Source organism: Anguilla anguilla, chromosome 3, assembly GCF_013347855.1.
Source record: "Anguilla anguilla isolate fAngAng1 chromosome 3, fAngAng1.pri, whole genome shotgun sequence".
In the NCBI taxonomy this organism is placed as follows: Eukaryota; Metazoa; Chordata; class Actinopteri; order Anguilliformes; family Anguillidae; genus Anguilla; species Anguilla anguilla.
In genome coordinates, this window is record NC_049203.1 from 70070392 (window position 1) to 70086993 (window position 16602).

General features: G+C 49.2%; 1 protein-coding gene across 1 annotated transcript in view; it reads right to left on the reverse strand.

Annotated features, from left to right (window-relative positions):
• Positions 1-68: 68 nt before the first annotated feature.
• fstl1b (follistatin-like 1b) overlaps positions 69-16602 on the reverse strand; it is a 32911-nt gene continuing 16377 nt past the window's right edge. The window contains exons 3-11 of the mRNA XM_035410851.1: positions 12960-13061; positions 12337-12466; positions 11927-11959; positions 10970-11100; positions 7092-7210; positions 5468-5580; positions 3847-3957; positions 3343-3440; positions 69-2543 (exon numbers count right to left, since the gene is read on the reverse strand). Coding sequence (XP_035266742.1) covers positions 2502-2543; positions 3343-3440; positions 3847-3957; positions 5468-5580; positions 7092-7210; positions 10970-11100; positions 11927-11959; positions 12337-12466; positions 12960-13061 — 879 coding nt within the window. The 3' untranslated portion in view covers positions 69-2501. The remainder of the gene's footprint in view (positions 2544-3342; positions 3441-3846; positions 3958-5467; positions 5581-7091; positions 7211-10969; positions 11101-11926; positions 11960-12336; positions 12467-12959; positions 13062-16602) is intronic.

Here is a 16602-nt window from a genome sequence, read left to right on the forward strand (position 1 = left end):
AAGGACAAACAAGATGTGTATCCAAGGCTCCAGTTGACCTGTACAGAGTCGATGCAATGAAGCAGTCATAGTTGTAAATGTATTTATTTAGCAATTTTGTTTATTGGCATGTATACCCCAAAGTCGTGTATGACATTTAGTTGTAATAAATGAGCGAGTAAACAAGAAGTAATAACCTTTTACAAGAATACAAAATGGTTTTCTCCGTGAACAGTGAAGGACACACACACATACAAACACACATATTGGGGGGGGGGGGAAAGAAAGACAAATGAGCTAGTTTAAGGTAATACTGCCAAACATATTTGTGCTGTTTTCAGTTGTGTTCAAATTCACTGCAGGTGCATGAGAACCGCGCTTCTGCAGGTGACGTGTTGTTTTTTTTTTACATTTTAAGGCACTGATAACCACACATGATATACCTGTCATTGGTGGGGTCTTCGAGAAACAAAACATAAAAAGCACCTAAACTACAGTTGACATTTATTCTAATTATTTTATTAGATTTCACTTTGAAAGCTAAAAGGTATAGAGTAGTTGCTGGGTCCAGAGCAATGGCCACCCGGAGTTATTGTACTGTACATTTTATTCAAAATCTTACAGCAGGCTTTGGCTTCAGTAATTCCACCCTCTGAGTTGACCAGCTGTCGTGTTCGTCTCTCCCATTTTAATCCAAGCGTTGACTTAATTTAAACCAGACCCGTTCCAGAGAAGGAGTCAACTTGCGCTAAAACATCAACTACTGACATACTGACCGCAGCGCAGGAGATTTGCAAAAGCCGCGCACGCTCTCCAAACGTCAGGTGACGCTGTGATGATTTTATCACCCTGCACCCGACAATACCAGGCTACCTGACTGAACACAATCGTGAAGCAAAAAACGAATACAATCGTCTCATATCGAATATACGCAGACTATTACACAAATGCGTCCAAAATATTTTATCACATTTGAATTAGTATATCGTACTTTGAAACTAATATTCAGTACATTTTATGATGTAAAATTGCACAAGACAGATGGGAGTAACCCTCCTTGAGTGGTAGGCCTACGTCTAGTTAATTAATCTAGCTGTAGCCTATTTGTAGTCGCATTCTTAACTAATGTGCCATTTTTGTACAGCACTTTTGTTGCTCATTTTATGAGAGCCGTTACGTTTCCTACCAAGCTGAAAAAAACAGTAGAGAAGAACTTTACTGAAGCCTAGAAACATAGCACCTTTAAAAACATGTCACACGACTGCGGTTTACGATACGAGAAAAGCTGTGTGTGCGGACTTAGCATGGGCGTCACAGCTCGCGCAGAGCAGGGGATAACGGAAGTGCCGACGCGTATTTTTCTGAGGACTTTTTAATTTTATTTTTTTAAACAGCCATTGTAAATTTCAACCTGAACTTCTAACAGTCCTAACTTTCGCGTCTCGGAGCTCCCGGGCCAGATAGGAAACATCTATATTATCAGATTACATTTATCAATTTATCACGAGCCTTCGGGTCAAAGTTGTGATCTAATCTCAGGACGAGACGAAACTATAGGGCTATTATGGGTATTACTTCATACGCATACAGACCCCAGTCCCTACGTTATCAGACAGTCAACCCTTTATGGGTTCAACATCAAAGCCCCAACGAAGCCCAATATTTAAATTTCATTCTTAAGTGACTTATAATCTTGCAAAAGCGCCATTTACAACGGAGTGATTACACTGGGCTTTTGATACTGCCTTGGTGTGGTATCGCGGACAGGTGACTGCGATTGAGGGCCGTAAATGCACAGGAGCTGGCCTGGGAATAGAAGACAGCCCGGCCCGGGCATTCCGCTGCAGGGCTGCGGTCCTCTCTGCTGTGAGAGCGAGCGCGCGGCGCCGCGCGGAAGGAACCCTGCGACAGACCAATTCAAGCTCGCTCATGCTAAGCCACACAGACCTAAACAAACAAATACGCAAACAAAACAAAACAAAACAAAAAAAAAACAAAACAAGCAGGCTCTTCTGCTTCACCATTACCTTTCTCTCTCTCTCTGTTTCCTTTTCATTAATACCTTTCGCTTACAATTGCCTTTGTTGTGGTTACACACTTTTTCTTTTTTTTCAACAGGACAAACACAAAATATGTAAAAAATAAAATAAAAAATTAATAACAATAATAATAAAACACCCCAACCAGAGTGTGGGGACTTGCTTGCCAAGGCTTGCAGTGATACACTCTAACAGGTTACAGCACTTTATATGGTAACATCAAACATGAATGACCAACTCCACCCATCCGCTTCTAACAAACAGCAACAAAAATATCATATTACACATAAAAAATAAAAATAAAAATCACAATTAACAATCATGGCAAATAAAACAAGTAATAATGATACGTTCCTATTGGCAACAGTACAAAGTTTCAAGCTTCAGCCTGAAAGCGAGTGATGCAGGGCTGGCCGGAAGGGCTCTCTCTCCCTCGGTCTCTCTGGGACAAACCCTGCCTCAGCCTCCTTCTCACGCCTTCCTCTAGACCTCCTTAGTGCTGGACTTCATCTTCTCCACCGTCTCCTGCAGGGGACGAAAGACACGGCGCCCGTCAAAAACAACGCGTTGCGCATTCCCACTTGGCTTTGGCTAATGAATCCCGTTTCCTGGTTTGCACTGGCTGGGCTCACGGGTTTGCCTGCCTCCTGTTTGTTCGGGCAGGGGTTTGTGAGGTTACTAAGTGCACGTCCTCGTTGAATTTTCAGTGGCAGAGACCCAAGAATGTTTTATGGAGCCTCCGTATTTACACGGTGACACTGAAAACAGCCAGCAGCACTGGCACTAAACTGCCTGCTCAGCGAGAGCGAGGTCAATCTATTTCGCTCAGTCTCTATGGTACAATGTACTACTGCGAGGGGAAATATAAGTCTGTTCTGCCTCAACCAGCCATTGATTTATGCTTTAAAGCTGCTTGTGCCCAGTGGATATGGAATATGCTACAACATATTGTAAATATGTGGACTTTCTGGAAAATACAATGATAAATACACTTCACAGCAGTGTAATACTGTATACTGCAGTATTCGAAAGCAGCAATATACAAGTGTTGCAATATATTTGGTAATACATTTAAATATATTTGAAATATATTTAATTTCCACAAGTAGTAAGTCAAAATAAACATTAAAGAATGAGGCAGCCGTAGCGTGGCACACGCGTCTCCGTGACTGTGACGCTGTGCAGTATGAGAGATTGAGGCTCTCCCATTTCACTGCCCAAGACCTCGCAGGTTTTAGACCCCTGGCTGGGGCTGGTGATCTGGTGGAATTCCTCACGCTCTGACCTTTGGCCTGTGACCTTTGATCCCCAGCGATTCACTGACCTGGTGTTTGTTGAGCTCGGCCACACGCCGGGTCCACTCCTCCTCAGTCATCTCCTGATCAGCTCCCTCTGTCTCCTCCAATACCGGCCTGTCCTTACCTGAGAGAGAGAGAGAGAGAGACATAGGGGCACAGACATATTGATAAGAGGGAACGACAAAGAGATTGAGTTGAAACAAAGCAGAAAATATGTCGGCCCTGGAAGGTGATCTTCAGATCTTCACCTTCCAGTCTCAATGGTGAGTTTCTTGCTCCCATGAATCCAACAAATAGCAAAATTTCTTATGCAGACAGAGAGGACGCTAGAGGGCTCTCATCTCACCTTCGCAGGTCATGGCGGTACAGAGACAGAGGGGGCGCTATCTCACCTTTGCAGGCTATGGCGGTACAGAGACAGAGGGGGCGCTATCTCACCTTCGCAGGTCATGGCGGTACAGAGACAGAGGGGGCGCTATCTCACCTTCGCAGGTCATGGCGGTACAGAGACAGAGGGGGCGCTATCTCACCTTCGCAGGTCATGGCGGTGCACACCCAGTTGCCGCAGGCGCAGACGCAGCGGTTGCACTCCACCTGAGTCTCCGCCCCATCCTCGTACGTCTCGTCCTCCAGCGCACACTCTGCAGAGGAAGCAGGAAGAGTGATGCATGCTGGGTACGCACAAATATGCATTCTGAAAACCACAGCATTGTGGCAGATATAGACCTACATAGGTCATGTTTTTCAGGTCAGATCCTGCTACAATCATACTGGGTCAACAGCAGCGTTTAAACATCCCATAATACATGTCACATCAGGAAAACGATGTTTAGGAAGTGTTCTCCTTGCTGAACACATGTTCGTAAATATCACATCCCAAAATTCCCAGAAACATGATTTGTCATCTGTACTGGATATGAGTAAAAATGGCCGTACTCTGGGGGATTGTGGGATATGAGCATAAACAGGGCCTTTCTCTGGGGGGTTGTGGGATACGAGCGTAAACAGGGCCTTACTCTTCTCTGGGGGATTGTGGGATATGTGTAAACAGGGCCTTACTCTTCTCTGGGGGATTGTGGGATATGAGCGTAAACAGGGCCTTACTCTTCTCTGGGGGATTATGGGATACAGTGTGTGTAAACAGAGCCTTACTCTTCTCTGGGGGATTATGGGATATGTGTAAACAGGGCCTTACTCTTCTCTGGGGGATTGTGGGATATGAGCGTAAACAGGGCCTTACTCTGGGGGATTGTGGGATATGAGCGTAAACAGGGCCTTACTCTTCTCTGGGGGATTATGGGATATGTGTAAACAGGGCCTTACTCTTCTCTGGGGGATTATGGGATATGTGTAAACAGGGCCTTATTCTTCTCTGGGGGATTATGCGATACAGTGTGTGTAAACAGAGCCTTACTCTTCTCTGGGGGATTATGGGATATGTGTAAACAGGGCCTTACTCTTCTCTGGGGGATTGTGGGATATGTGTAAACAGGGCCTTACTCTTCTCTGGGGGACTGTGGGATATGAGTGTAAACAGAGCCTTACTCTTCTCTGGGGGATTATGGGATATGTGTAAACAGGGCCTTACTCTTCTCTGGGGGATTGTGGGATATGAGCGTAAACAGGGCTTTACTCTGGGGGATTATGGGATATGTGTAAACAGGGCCTTACTCTTCTCTGGGGGATTATGGGATATGTGTAAACAGGGCCTTACTCTTCTCTGGGGGACTGTGGGATATGAGTGTGAACAGGGCCTTACTCTTCTCTGTGGGATTATGGGATATGTGTAAACAGGGCCTTACTCTTCTCTGGGGGATTATGGGATATGTGTAAACAGGGCCTTGCTCTTCTCTGGGGGATTATGGGATATGTGTAAACAGGGCCTTACTCTTCTCTGGGGGATTATGGGATATGTGTAAACAGGGCCTTACTCTTCTCTGGGGGATTATGGGATATGTGTAAACAGGGCCTTACTCTTCTCTGGGGGATTATGGGATACAGTGTGTGTAAACAGGGCCTTACTCTTCTCTGGGGGATTATGGGATATGTGTAAACAGGGCCTTACTCTCCTCTGGGGGATTATGGGATATGTGTAAACAGGGCCTTACTCTTCTCTGGGGGATTATGGGATATGTGTAAACAGGGCCTTACTCTTCTCTGGGGGACTGAAGCCGGGCTTCAGGCAGTTGAGGAACTCGTCGAAGCTCAGCTTCCAGTCGGCGTTCTCATCGGAGAGCTCGATGAGGGCGTCCACACACAGGCTCCTGGAGTACAACCACAGTGCACAGTCACGACCCCATGGGGCAGCCTGAGAATCAGCCCTTAGCATCCACAAGTCTCTCATCTTCTGCCACATCTTTACCACACTGCTGCTCTGCCCTGTGTTCTTATTTGCCCTTTATACATGCCGATACTTTAAGCCAGGGCTGCCAAACCCTGTTTCTAGAAATTCACCGTCCTTTAGGTTTTCATTTCAACCCCAATTCGCCTACAGGATGATAGATCTCCAGGAACAGGACTGGGCAGCCCTGCTCTAGCTGTTTAATGAGGTGCGCTTTGTTAGGGTTGAAGTGAAAGTCTACAGGATTGTAGATCTGCAGGAACAGGGTTGGGCAGCCCTGGTTTAAGCAGTTATGCTTGAGTTTTTCTCTGTCAGTTTTTTGTATCTGTGATGAGTTCACATAAATACGTGCCTGTATATGTGTAAATGCTAATCTGAACGATCGGAAATGAAAGGTTGCCCTGTCAGAGTGCGCAGGCACCACCTCTGCCAGCCCAGGGACCTACCATGCCCAGAACCCTCTGCAAAGCAGCTGTCATAACACTTCTTTTGTCCTGACTGGTTAGGGGGAGTAGCAACAAGCACTGACCGCAGATGATCTCAGACACCGACCCATAAACACGGAGCGCGCAGACTCCACACAAAACAGGCTCTGAGCCCCTACAATCCCCAGCCCTGTGTCCTGTCCCAGAGAGAGATGGCATATAATCTATGGCACTAATATGGCAGCGTGTGTATGTGTTGCTTGCGGTGTATGTGCGTATAAATATGTGTATATTAGTTTACAGGTTGTAGAGTTGACTAATTTCTTTATTTTTTTGTTATTACTGTTGTTCTTTGTAACTCTTGCTTTGGCAATACAGTGCATGTCATGCTAATAAAGCACCTTGAAATTGAAACAGAGAGAGAGAGAGAGAGAGAGACGGTGTGGAATCACTACTGTTACACATACATAGTTTATAGTATTCAGTAATTGTTTCGTCTGTAATTGTTGATGTCGTTTTTCACATTTCCATTGGTAACAATTTCATGACATGAGTATAAGTGAAAAAATGAGAAAGAGAGTGAAAGAGTGAGAGAGAGAGAGGGGAGGAGGGAAAGAGGCAGCAGTATCTGATACAGGTCAGACGACTCTAAGGTCCAGTCTCATGCACATCCAGAAATATTCTCAGACAAAAATAGCCAGAGGCGAGGAAGGACAGGGAAAGCAGGCTGGCGTCTTTCATAACCGAACCTTTTCATAACCGAACCTTTTCCATAACCGAACCTTTTCATAACCGAACCTTTTCAAAACCACTCAACATCAGAGGGACGGGGGGCGGAACCAAGACTATGTTGGACCAGATTGGAGCAGGATGGTCTGGGTCAGCCTGGGTTGGACCAGGTTGGCCTGGGTTGGACCAGGTTAGACCAGGTTGGACCAGGTTAGACCAGGTTGGACCAGGTTAGACCAGTTCTGGCCCAGGCTGGACCGGATCAGCAGCGAGCGCTCACCTGAGCAGGCGGTTGCTCTCCTCGTCGGTGAAGGAGCTGATGTTGACGGCCGTCTCGTTGTGCTGGATGAACTTGAGGAACTCGGCAGAGTCCAGCTGAGAGTCTCCGTTATCGTAATTCTGCGGGAAAACAGGGCAGCCATTTTGAGCTCAGGGCAACGGCGTGAGGGAACACAGGGCAGCCATTTTGAGCTCAGGGGAACGGCGTGACGTGATGGAACACAGGGCAGCCATTTTGAGCTCAGGGGAACGGCGTGAGGGAACACAGGGCAGCCATTTTGAGCTCAGGGGAACGGCGTGCCTTCGGGGGAGGAGCCAGGTGAACAGGGGGAGGGGGGCATCTGTTTGAGTAACTCATGGCACAGACTTATTACCTATGTAATTACCTATACCCGCTTATCCTGGTCAGGGTCACGGGGGGTGCTGGTGCCTATCCCAGCATACATTGGGAGAGAGGCGGGAATACATTCTGAAAACATAGTTTGCCAGTCCATCGCAGGGCACACACATACACCATTGACTCACACACTCGTATCTAGGGGCAATTTAGACTCTCCAGTTAACCTAACCTGTGTGTCTTTGGACATCATGTTTAAAAAAATAAAAAAGAAGAAGGAAGTGCAGCAGCGTTCCGCCGGGGGCACTGTGGAGAATCTTAAAAACCCACAAGGTGGCGGGCGCTTCTCCTCCTGACCCGGGCTCAACAAAGACAGGGGAAAACAAAGAGGACAGAGGAGGGAAGGAGGGAGGAAAAAGAGAAAAAGAACCTCCCATCGAGAGGTCTGTAACTGCCTCTTCCACAGCACACAGCCGGAAGGTTTGAATGCGGCAGCGGTTGCTTGGCGACGGGCATTCTGACTGTTTTAATTCCTGGCTGGCCGGCTTTCTGTCAGCGCGTTTTAGCGCTCGGGTTTCGCTGACAGGTGGTACTCGTGCGCGCTCAGACCGTTACACCCAGCAGCGGCGCGGTGTGATTTAAGACGGGGAACGTGGTCACGGGGATAACGTTTCACACCCAAAGTCCCTCCCCCAGGGCGTGACCGACAGCTCTTTCTGCTCCTGCCGGCCTGCGCTCCAAGGCGCCACACAGCGCCAGAGACGGATATGAACCCAGCAACCTTTCACCCAAATACAGGGGGTCCAATCAGGGTTCAGACCTGCCGGTGGCACTGGCAATCTGCAGCAGACCCGTCTATCCAGGCTCCTCACAGGAGATCAATGTCAAACTAGAAATGCTAAGTGCAGCCACAGTTTGTGAGTTAATACTGAAGTACTGCTACTCGGTGAAAGGCCAAGTTGTTCACTCCTCTTGTTTCGGTGTTAATGCTCACCTTTCACCCACATCTGCTGCACACGTGTAATCTCTAATAAACCTAATAAATATTAACTAATAAATCATATATCAAACCTATCGTTTGCCTGTGAGAGCTGACGGAGTGATATACAGAAGTAACCAGGCTGAGAGCTGGCCTGGTCCATACTGTAAAGCTTGGCTACTCATTAACCTGTGTAAGGTCAACCCTGCGATAAGAGCTTGGGCACATGAAGGTGCAGGAGAGCGCGAGGGCTCGCTAAGAGAGCGCTAAACCTTAACACACAGGAGAGTGCTGAACCTTAACACACAGGAGAGTGCTGAACCTTAACACACAGGAGAGCGCTAAACCTTAACACACAGGAGAGCGCTGAACCTTAACATACAGGAGAGCGCTGAACCTTAACATACAGGAGAACGCTGAACCTTAACACACAGGAGAGCGCTAAACCTTAACATACAGGAGAGCGCTGAACCTTAACACACAGGAGAGCGCTGAACCTTAACATACAGGAGAGCGCTGAACCTTAACACACAGGAGAGCGCTAAACCTTAACACACAGGAGAGTGCTAAACCTTAACACACAGGAGAGTGCTAAACCTTAACATACAGGAGAGCGCTAAACCTTAACATACAGGAGAGTCCTAAACCTTAACACACAGGAGAGTGCTAAACCTTAACACACAGGAGAGTGCTAAACCTTAACATACAGGAGAGCGCTAAACCTTAACATACAGGAGAGCGCTGAACCTTAACACACAGGAGAGCGCTGAACCTTAACACGCAGGAGAGCACTAAACCTTAACATACAGGAGAGCGCAAAACCTCAACACGCAGGAGAGCGCTAAACCTTAACACGCAGGAGAGCACTAAACCTTAACATACAGGAGAGCGCAAAACCTTAACACACAGGAGAGCGCAAAACCTTAACACGCAGGAGAGCACTAAACCTTAACATACAGGACAGCGCTGAACCTTAACATACAGGAGAACGCTGAACCTTAACACACAGGAGAGCGCTGAACCTTAACACACAGGAGAGTGCTAAACCTTAACACACAGGAGAGTGCTAAACCTTAACATGCAGGAGAACGCTGAACCTTAACACACAGGAGAACGCTGAACCTTAACACGCAGGAGAACGCTAAACCTTAACACACAGGAGAGCGCTAAACCTTAACATACAGGAGAGCCCTAAACCTTAACATACAGGAGAGCGCTAAACCTTAACACACAGGAGAGCGCTAAACCTTAACACACAGGAGAACGCTGAACCTTAACACGCAGGAGAACGCTAAACCTTAACACACAGGAGAGCGCTAAACCTTAACATACAGGAGAGCCCTAAACCTTAACATACAGGAGAGCGCTGAACCTTAACCTACAGGAGAACTCTAAACCTTAACACACAGGAGAGCGCTGAACCTTAACCTACAGGAGAACTCTAAACCTTAACACACAGGAGAGTGCTAAACCTTAACATACAGGAGAACTCTAAACCTTAACACACAGGAGAGTGCTAAACCTTAACATACAGGAGAGCGCTAAACCTTAACATGCAGGAGAGCGCTGAACCTTAACATACAGGAGAGCGCTAAACCTTAACACACAAGAGAACTCTAAACCTTAACACACAAGAGAACTCTAAACCTTAACATACAGGAGAACGCGAGAGTTCGCTAAGCACTAAAGCTCTGCAGTGAGCACTCTTTGGAGAGCACCTGCTGGGAGGGACCAGCATGGCTGCTCCACACAGCTGCTCCACGCACAGGTCAGAGCGTTTCAAACCGCGATGGCCTTGCTTCTGTGGCCAGCCACCGTCCGCGGAACACGGCTGGCGAGCATTCCGCGCGCGCTGGCCCTTTAAGAAGCTCTGGCCAGTGACAGAGAGCAGGCAGGGGGCCCCCTCTGAGGGAGGGGGGCGGCGGGTGATTAAAAGCACTTGCGGCCCCCGTCTTGGCCATGCCTGAGACAGCGGTCCCATAAATAACCCGACCCCCCCGAAGGCCTCTTTGAGGATTCAGAGAGAGACGAAGCCCCCCTCTGCGTGGTGAAATTAGCACAGCATCCTGCTGCCCTGGGGGTACAGGGTTGCCATGGCGAAACCAGAGAGGATGGGGGGGGGGGGGGGGAGGGTGCACGCTGTCTGTCACCTGCCACTGAAATTCTAATCAACAGTTCAGACGTTCACAACCAACAGGTCTGGCAGAGACGCCATTATCTGCATCTTCCAGTGCAGAGTGCACACTCCCCACAGTCCATATGACGGCCCCGACAACACTAAAATACCACTGAGCTATCCTGAGAGAGAGAGAGAGAGAGAGGGGGGGGGGGGGAGGGGGGAGAAAGAGGACAGAAGGAGAGGTATGGAGACTCCTGATGTCCTGAATCAAGCTCTGACAGAAACTTCTGTAAGTCTTTAGATATCCTCACACGAAAACTGTTTAGGCCAATGATAAACATACGCTACGTCTGAAAACTTGCTTTAGCTCAATAATCCCAGCCCTGCGGAGCGACAGGCCCCACTGCTCTGTCCCCTAGAGCCCCGCCCCTTTGCCACACCCACCTTGAAGTACTTCAGCAGGATGTCGGAGAAGTTGGAGCCCTTGGAAAACCAGCCGTCGGGCACGACCTCAGCCTGCAGCCACTCGATCACCCGACTGCGCAGCTCGTTACGGTCGCCCAGGTAACACACAACTGCGCAGAGAGGGGGAGGGGGGTTATACAGCTGAACTGCACAGAGCACTGCATCCACTGTCCATTAGCTAGAGGAGACAGCAGGGTGTGCGCTAACGGCAGCCCGTTAGCTACAGGAGACAACAGAGCGTGCGCTAACGGCAGCCCGTTAGCTAGAGGAGACAGCAGAGCGTGTGCTAACGGCAGCCCGTTAGCTACAGGAGACAGCAGAGCGTGTGCTAACGGCAGCCCGTTAGCTAGAGGAGACAGCAGAGCGTGTGCTAACGGCAGCCCGTTAGCTAGAGGAGACAGCAGAGCATGCGCTAATGGCAGCGTTAGCTAGAGGAGACAGCAGAGCATGCGCTAACGGCAGTCCGTTAGCTAGAGGACACAGCAGAGCGTGCGCTAACAGCAGCCCGTTAGCTAGAGGAGACAGCAGAGCGTGCACTAACGGCAGCCCGTTAGCTAGAGGAGACAGCAGAGCGTGCGCTAACAGCAGCCCGTTAGCTAGAGGAGACAGCAGAGCGTGTGCTAACGGCAGCCCATTAGCTAGAGGAGACAGCAGAGCGTGCGCTAACAGCAGCCCGTTAGCTAGAGGAGACAGCAGAGCGTGTCCTAACGGCAGCCCGTTAGCTAGAGGAGACAGCAGAGCGTGTGCTAACGGCAGCCCGTTAGCTAGAGGAGACTGCAGAGCGTGCGCTAACGGCAGCCCGTTAGCTAGAGGAGACAGCAGAGCGTGTGCTAACGGCAGCCCGTTAGCTAGAGGAGACTGCAGAGCGTGCGCTAATGGCAGCACGTTAGCTAGCAGGGAACTTGGTTCAGTAACTCCGCTCTAACAGGCACTTACTTGGGCTGGCAACCGCTTTCTCGGCTTTCTTCTCTGGAACAGAAAAGAAAAAAAAGAAAAGTTTAGACTCAGATGTGTAACCAGGAAACTGTAAAACGGATTGATAGTCTTCTCAGATGTCTAGTATGGTGCAGTGCTCATTCAAATACAAATGAGAAATTACACATGTATGTAAATGCACTTACTTAAATTGTACTTAACAGTAAATTTTATTTACTGGAATTCCCGAGAGAGGAATGTCAGATAACTATCAAAAAAACATTAAAAGTGGGGGGAAACATTCCATTACACATTGCTTTAAGTTGAGACTGCCGTATTTTGGGGTCACCCCATGTTTTGGCGTCATGCCGTATTTTGGGGTCACACAGTGTTTCGGGGCGTCCCTGCGTTCCGGGGGTTCCCGTACCCACCCTCGCAGTGGCCGTCGTGCGCCACCTGGATCTTGAGGCCGGTGAGGCAGGCGTCGCGGTGCAGCTCGCAGTGGTTACGGTACGTCTTCCCATTGCTGCCGCACACCGAGCGCTTGTGTGGCTTACATTGCTGAAGAGAGAGAGAGAGAGAGCACAGCTTGCATTGCGCACACTTACACACACACACACACTAATACACACACTTACACACTTACACACTTACACACACACACTCACACTCACGCACTCACACACACACTCACGCACACACGCACATACACACACACACACACACACAAATACACACACACACATACACACTCATACACACACGTACACACATACACTCACACTCACATACACACACACACACCAATACACACACTCACACTCACACACACACACACTCACTCTCATGCACACACACACACTCTCATGCACACACACACACACACGCACATACACACACACACACACACACAAATACACACACACACATACACACTCATACACACACGTACACACATACACTCACACTCACATACACACACACACACCAATACACACACTCACACTCACACACACACACACTCACTCTCATGCACACACACACACACACTCACCTCGATGCACAGGCAGGTGGGCTCCCCCTTCTCGGTCACGGCGCACTCCCGTCCCGCCCCGCAGAACACGTTGGCGCAAACCTTCGACTTGCTCTTCACCTCCTGCAGAGAGAGGGACCGGCCTGCCGTCAGTGCTGCTCACGCAACGGGGAGTCCCCGCTAACGCAGCCTTTACACACCCGCTAACCACAACCAGCTAACAAAGCCTCTACACGGGCGCTAACCATAACCCGCTAACACGCCCGCTAACCATAACCCGCTAACATAGCCTCTACACGCCCGCTAACAATAAACCGCTAACACGCTGTACACGCCCGCTAACCATAACCTGCTAACGCAGCCTATTGCAGTTCCTGTTCCTCATCTGCGTAACAGTAGCATGCTATTAAAAAAAAACAGAAATTAAAGCTACAATTGTGTCGAACTATGACAGAGAAGAGAGGTTCTGCTACATTACAGAACTTATTTAGTCGAGCGCAAATGTATGCATGAGGCAGAGGCTGACAGGTTGAAGAAGTGAGGTAAATTAGTGCATCTGCTTCCTTATTGGCTTATTCACGAGCATAAAGCACTTCACTGACTTTTTACTTTATCCAACTGAGCCTCTTTTTCTCCTCATCAGAATACCGAAATATCACAACAACAGGACCCAATCTCATCTTTTCCCTTGTTCAAGTTGCAATTTAAAAAAAGTGTTCTGTGGATGTGTCTAAAAGGCCATATATGGCATGTATTCATTAAGTTCTTACAAGATATTAAATTCTCATTAACAGGCACTGCTGTGCTCAGGACAGAGGGAATTGAATAGCGTTTATGAGACAAATAAATTAAACTGCCAAAGCAACGGGGACTGAGGAAAGACGACTTGCGCCATCTAGTGGCGACATGCTGAAATGCAGAAAGGAAGAATTGTCCCAAACTGTTCCCCCGACGGCCCTTCAGTAGGACCCCTGAACGGCACACTTTAAACCGTTTACCACAACACAGCAGAGGTGTGTTACACATGAAGACATTTAATACTTCCTTTCTTGGCGACCCCATCTTGTAACTGTGTGGATAACAGAGGCTTTGTATTGGAACCACATGGGGGGGTGAAGATGGGGGGGCCTGTAGGAATGCCTGCTGTACTGGCGGCTCAGAAATGCTCCGTGCATGTTTGTCAGCCCTTTATCTATCCACATCAGCGTCTAGACCCCTAGGGCAAAATCCAAAACCCTCTGTGCTTCACTCACTTACAGGCTACCACAGTGTTCAGAACACACAGGCATACGACCCGCTCCCCGCCCCTCCCTAATTCCCCCTTCCACCCCCAGGCAGTCTCCCTCACTTTCTCTCTCTGTCTACGAGCCGCAATCCCAGAGTGAGGATGGAAAGGACAGCTGCACTGTCATACTGATGCCGACTGCTAGCTACTGCTTGGAGCAAAAAGAAAGAAACCAGAAGTTGTTCAAAAATAAAGCAGTAGACATTTAGGTTACCAATTATTCTCAGGGGAAAACTGTAACGGAAAATGCGACAAACACAGGATGGACAGGTATTGTTTGAAAGCTTCAATCGCTTCGCCCTCTAGTGGTACATATTTGCCATTTTGTTCTGTTGTGTTGCAATACCACTGGCAACCACAAGGTGGCTCTCATGTCGACTCCCAGAAATTCCTGTCTGATTTAATTTGGGTCTCAGCAGTTTTTTTTACCCTCTAATGTCTCAGTAATTATGAGTCACATTCCATTTAATAGAGGACTTCAACAAATTAATGAAAAAACAAGTCTTTTTCAGAACTGCAGCCCATTCATTCAAGGCACGAGCGAGTAGTTTTGTTAAATAGATTGTGTGTGTGTGTGTGTGTGTGTGTGTGTGTGAGTGAGTGTGTGTGTGTGTGTGTGTGTGTTTGAGTGAGTGTGTGTGTGAGTGAGCGTTTGTGTGGGTGCAGTGCTAGTGAGGACATATTTCCATATGAATGTGTACGTATCAGCATATGCCAGCATATGCATCTGTATGTGTACATTTTTCTGTTCAAGTCATAGCATTGGCAAAATTTCACAGCAGAACCTTCTCTCAGGGCTTCTGTCTTTAACCCCCCAGTCACTGCTTAAGGTGTGTGGGTGTGTGGATGTGTGGGCATGTGGGTGTGTGGGCATGTGGATGTGTGGGTGTGTGGATGTGTGGGCGTGTGGGTGTGTGGGCATGTGGATGTGTGGGGGTGGTGGATGTGTGGGCATGTGGGTGTGTGGGCATGTGGATGTGTGGGCGTGTGGATGTGTGGGTGTGTGGATGTGTGGGCGTGTGGATGTGTGGGCATGTGGATGTGTGGGGGTGGTGGATGTGTGGGGGTGGTGGATGTGTGGGCATGTGGATGTGTGGGCGTGTGGATGTGTGGGTGTGTGGATGTGTGGGCATGTGGATGTGTGGGCGTGTGGATGTGTGGGCGTGTGGATGTGTGGGGTGGTGGATGTGTGGGCATGTGGGTGTGTGGGCATGTGGATGTGTGGGCGTGTGGATGTGTGGGTGTGTGGATGTGTGGGCATGTGGGTGTGTGGGCGTGTGGATGTGTGGGCATGTGGGTGTGTGGATGGGAGAGGTAGGGAACTCCTAATAGATGCATACCCCCCAGGTGGGCAAACACAACTCCACCCTCCATTGCGTCTATCACACACACACACGCACACACACACACACTCTGTCACACACGCACACACAGACATACTGGAGCATGCTCCCTCACATGCACACACACACACACACGCACACGCACACGCCAGCAGCGAGGCAGAGCTCTGTTCTGCGGTGAGTGAAATAGATCGCCGCCTGGCTGGCTTGTAAAAGACACGACAAACTTCATTCTACATCTGAGGCGGAGTACCGCGCGCTACAGCGGGGGAGGGGGTGCGTGTCAGAGATAAGGCCCCCCCCCCCCCCCCGAGGGGCTGGCTGTCATATCTGCACCCCCATCAGAGCAGAATTTGGCAGTGAGAGCGCGCTCACATCACACACTCAGCTGCAGAAAGCACAGCCCTGTGCCAACCGCACCGAGATCAACCCTCCCATCCATCGCACACGGGTCTGCAGGGTAAACATCTCACCCTCTCTCTCCTTCCCCACTCTCATATCTCTCTCCTTCCCCACTCTCCTATCTCTCTCCCTCTCTCACTCTCTCCTTCCCCACTCTCATATCTCTCTCCTTCCCCACTCTCCTATCTCTCTCCCTCTCTCCCTCTCTCCTTCCTCACTCTCCTATCTCTCTCCCTCTCCCTCACTCTCTCCTTCCCCACTCTCCTGACAGTGCAGAGCCGGACAGGTACGGTGAAAGCGGGTTTGAGTGGGCTGGGAAGAAGGTGCCTTTTTCATTGTGAAAATGACACACAGGCACACAGAGGTGCAGCCTGCCCTCCGTCCCACAGAAACACACACCTCCACGTGATGAACAGAGAGAGAGAGAGAGAGAGAGAGAGAGAGAGAGCATCAGCGAGTGTGAGCACGGCCTTGGGACCCTGCAGGGGGGGCACGCGGGGGTGCACGTTAAAAACTGGCTAACCAACAGTCACATGGGTGAAGAATGGGCCAATCACAGGCTGCAAAAAGCAGCTCATCACATGAACAAGCCTCTACCCTGCCAGCAGTTCTGGGGGGCGGGGGGGGGGGGGGG